The sequence below is a fragment of the Aplidium turbinatum genome, chromosome 16 (genome assembly GCF_918807975.1).
Source record: "Aplidium turbinatum chromosome 16, kaAplTurb1.1, whole genome shotgun sequence".
Taxonomy (NCBI): domain Eukaryota; kingdom Metazoa; phylum Chordata; class Ascidiacea; order Aplousobranchia; family Polyclinidae; genus Aplidium; species Aplidium turbinatum.
Window position 1 is genome coordinate 20,032,554 of NC_137487.1, and position 4,758 is coordinate 20,037,311.

Genomic DNA, 4,758 nt, shown 5'->3' on the forward strand with positions numbered 1-4,758 from the left:
TTGATGTTGTAAGTTAAACCATAACGAGCACATTTGTTGCACACTGATTTCTGACTGTAACCCTACATTGACACACCACTACGCTGACACACCACCACACTGACACACCACTACACTGACACACCACTACATTGACAGTGTGACACACCACTACATTGACAGTCTGACACACCACTACCTTGACACACCACTACATTGACACACCACACAACGTTACCAACATAAACGGAGTTACTAAATTGCTAAATACTGACGACCGACATGATTAATGTACAGTGTTGCAAGTTAAACCGCACCGGCAGCAACTTGTTGAACACTAATTCAGACCTTCAAACTATGTAAACCCTTACACCTCTCAATGTGCTGCGTCTTAAAAAATGCCATGCTTATTGACACGCTCATAGCGATGACATGCACTTCATGTTGAGAACAGTCACCGGACACTGCACATTTTGATCAATCACGAACGTTGATTTTTTATAAGAAAGTGATATATGACGTCATAGTCACGTGATGCTACTTCCGGTTAACCAAGTTTCACTGTTGGGCTGCGCAGCTGATAACGCGAGTGCTGATAGTTCGAAGCAATTTCTTCTTTTTACTTCTGATTAGCAATTAATGTTCTTTTCATGCCATTTTAAATTTCTGTTTCTTAAATACTTGAAAATGCATTTGTTTTATCACTTTACTGCCCTTTTGTTTACTTTAACCCAAAAAAGACTTCTTTTTAATGCAGTTAGCCTATAGGCTAGTGCTTTTAAATATTATTTTGGTTAATTTTTGAAAAAAGAAAACTTTGTTAATTTTTGTTATAAACAATTTCGTCCATTTGAGCATGAAAACGGCAGATTTTTTTGTTTGCAAACAATAAGTACAAACAGCAATAAAACCATCATAGCATTTATTAGAAAAGCATTAAATTATATAGCCTACAGTATATGTAAGCTTAATACTGTATTCATATCCACAATATCATTTTTGCTTGATCTTGAGCACTTTTTGCATGGTTAACAGAGTTTACTTTTTAATATTCTTATGTTATAGTATCAGTATATAATATCCATAATCAGAGAAGAGTGATCTAATCTTGAAGAATAATTTTATTTGGTGATCTTAATATAACATCAATTTATTGTGTGATCTTGATATTGAAAATTTAATGAAGACTTTCATATTTAAGTTGACTTAGGCTACTCGATACAGCCACATTTTTAAAACTCATCCTGTGAAAATTAATTGGTGGCAATTTCTAACAGCCACTGATAATAACGTGTCAAACAAAGGCCGACTTGACTTCTCAATCTAGCAGTGTTGCCATTATTGTCATAATGGAAAATTGTGTTCGGCTACATAGCCGAGTGGTGAGAGCCCTGGAAATGTAATCGAAAGGGCACCGGTGCGACAACGCTCAAAAGCATGCCGCTGTGTCTTTGGCAGACACTTAAAAGCATACCTGAAGGTGGACATTCATCAATAATCATATCGTTTTCTTTCAGTCTGAAATTGCCCATGCTGACATCAGGCAACACTTCTGTACAGATGCAAGTAAGCAATACTCTACGACTCTATGTTCCTGTCACAAACATGGCACTGGATTTGCGCCATGTTGTAATTATCTGTAGCAGCAGCTGTTATTTTATAAAGACGGTCTCAATGTTATTTGTGAAACATAAACATTAAAAATATTTTATTACGTCACAAGTCACGATAATCAATTCATCAGCAACCAATCAAGTCAATGAATTAATTTTAAAATAAAAACTTTTATTGAGAATCATATTAAACAAATAGTTTCCCAATTGCAAAGCTAAAAAAGAATTAAATTTGAGAAATTTGTTCTTCAACTTTTCCCAAATCGTTCTTGGACATTAAAATATTCGTCGATTTAATTTCCTCACTTGGCCAATCATTGACTGTATTGTAGATTTCAATTGCTTTTGTGAAAGCGGCTTTTGCTTCAAACAGTTGGTCGGTATTTGAAAGCGCAAGTCCCATGTTATGGTGGCAATATGCAAACACACGATATCGATTTGCTTCAACAGTGAATACTGTTTTCATTACTGTAATTGCGGATGTGTTTAATGCGATTGACTTGTAATAATCGGAGGCTTCATCGCTGCAGGAACGAAAATGTTTCAAAAACCAACAAATTTGTATACATTTAATTTTTAAATCGACATTATTCATATTTTCCATAAAATCGAGTATTTCATCTATAAATGAATATTGTTGTTTAATTTGTTCTTGTTTGTTTTGTTTTGATAATTCTTCGGATATTTCTTCCATCAGCCAACCAACATTTTGAAGCTTATCTAACCCGCTTTCCCCGTCGTAGTGATTCTTAACAAATTGAAATCTACAATGAGCCAATGAAATTGCACAATCGCATTCTTTCACATTCACAAATTTCAAAACTAATTTCTTAATATTCTCATCATAAACGTCACGTGATTGATCGGTCAAGCGTGACGACTGATTTGCATCAACAATGGATGCAATCGAAACACAAACAATTTCTGCTTCTGGAATCTTTTCCAAATTCAACAAGCATTCCGCTTGGTCGATGCTTGGTTGTAACTTGTCCCATCCTTCGACATGGTCGATGATTATTTGCAGGGTTTCCACCGCTTTTTGAAAGTTGCTTTGTTGCTGATAAGTTGCTGCTGAATCTGTCAAATCAGGAAATTAGAAAAACGATCAGAGATGAGATTCGTGCATTGGAATGAAAATAAACTTTGTGATAATTCTTGAACTTGTAAATATTTGGATTAATAAATCGTATATGTGGTATTAGTTTATTTACCGCTGTATGGATGTTTCGGATCCAACCGAAGTGTATTTGGATCTTACGTAGCGCTTCCATTTTCCGCCAGGTAGCGGCAGACAGTTAAAATGTATTTTTTTTTCGACTTTACTACGCCTCAATGTGTAAGTAAAATAAATAAATATAAAAATTGCTGCCAAAGCTCAATATTCAATCAATAGCTTAAATCACGCAAGGCCGTATTTACCACACTCCACACATCCTTGGGTAAAGGAGCACTCATATTCAATTGGTTGAGAATTTTCCAGCTATTTGACATAGAAAATTGTAAAAATACATCTACATATGCTTGATGGTGGTTGTTGGCAGCAGTGGCCGAGTGGTTAGCGCGTTAGGCTCGCAGTCGAGAGCCTGCATGTTCGACTCCAGCCACCCACACTTGCTGTTGTTTCTCTGGGCAAGAAACTTTATGATAATTGCCCAGTGATCGATTTTGAGTAATGGGTAGTACCAAATTTAAGTCATAACTAGAGTAGACAACCGAAAACAGACATTGCCGTCGGCTGCAGCGTGGGTCAGATGTACGTCGGAAGGCGTACACCGATGTATAGCGCTCAAGTCCGCTTTCCCGCAATGCAGGATAAAGATATGAAAAACAAACAAACTCTACGTTATACCAATAGGGTTTTGTATTGTCAGTCATCAGATGGAATGATCACTCCAAATAAAAACCAATCAATGCCATTTTGTTAGAATTTATAAGAAATAAAATCATATTATTTCCTCTCGTTTTCTTTGAAAATATCATTTGACAGTTGATAGATTAGTACTTGAAGTTGCGACGATGTCGGCAGCCAGTAGCGTTGCCAGGGATGGCATGAGGTAATTGTACCCGAGTTTATTTTCTCAAAATCTTCAGGGGACTTACATTTAAAAGAAAGTTCCAAAACGCCCATTTGTTTAGATCTATCTTGTTATGTTGAAGTATTTTGCATTCACTCCAGCATCTTATTTTTTGAGACAAACACTGTGTCATTTTTCTATTTCCTGATTTTAATTTTTGTATTTCAAAAGCGATGCATTTTGATGACAGAGTTTTTGTTGGTTCAAAAGACCAAACTCAAAGTATTCTATATGAAAACTTATTTTTTGTTGTTGACAGAGTCGTGTTTAAGAAGTACTGTTATGCACCACCTTTACTGACTACTGAGTATGTGCAATGGACAGTAAATATACAGTACCGTAACATATTTGTGCTGTCAGGAAGTTTTCATTACTTGAAGTGGGAATTGAAGTGAGAGCAGATTTTATTCTACAAACTATACAGCATTCATAACAAGGTGTTCGTGATGCTTACCTTGTAATTGTTTGATTTTTGAAGGAGTTAAAACCTCTGCTTCAACAGTTTGTGAAGTGACTTTCATCTAAACATAAACAATAATGTATTGCAATCTGCAAGGTTCAAACATAATACAAAACATTATTTGAATAGTTAATGACTGATGTTTACAAACTTTACCTTTCCCAATCTCTCAATGACGTTTTCTAAAGTGATGTTTCGGGAAATTTCATCCACCCCGTTGCTGGGGAACGCAATGGGAATTCTACAAGTTGGACAACTACAATGGTGGAAATGGGTTTATTATTAGCTTTGTGTTTTGAGATGAGTTTCTACGTTTTCTGGCTTGAAATATTCAGAGCATCTATTGGTTACTTTTGACAAGTTATTAAGAGATTGATGATGATTTTAAAAATGAAAAAAAAGCTCTGGTGTTTTGTGGCCAATATAAACTAAACAATATTATTGACAAATTTTTTTCTTACCTTTGATTCTGATTTTTCTTATAGAATCTAACAAGACATTTATGACAGAAGTTATGCCCACACGTGAGCATACGAATGGGTCTCTCCAATGTTTCGATGCAAATCGGACATACAAATTCTTCGGTGATGTTTGACGTCATTTTATATTATTCTAGTATAACCAAAAAGTC

At 35.4% G+C, this 4,758-nt stretch overlaps 1 protein-coding gene across 1 annotated transcript; it reads right to left on the bottom strand.

Moving 5' to 3' along the window:
• Positions 1-1,672: 1,672 nt before the first annotated feature.
• LOC145785767 (uncharacterized) lies at positions 1,673-4,758 on the bottom strand. Its single transcript, XM_082597474.1, has 4 exons — positions 4,589-4,758; positions 4,284-4,383; positions 4,122-4,188; positions 1,673-2,669 (listed from the first exon to the last, which is right to left on the bottom strand). The coding sequence occupies exons 1-4, from the start codon at positions 4,726-4,728 to the stop codon at positions 1,819-1,821; spliced, it is 1,158 nt and encodes a 385-aa protein (XP_082453600.1). The 5' UTR covers positions 4,729-4,758; the 3' UTR covers positions 1,673-1,818.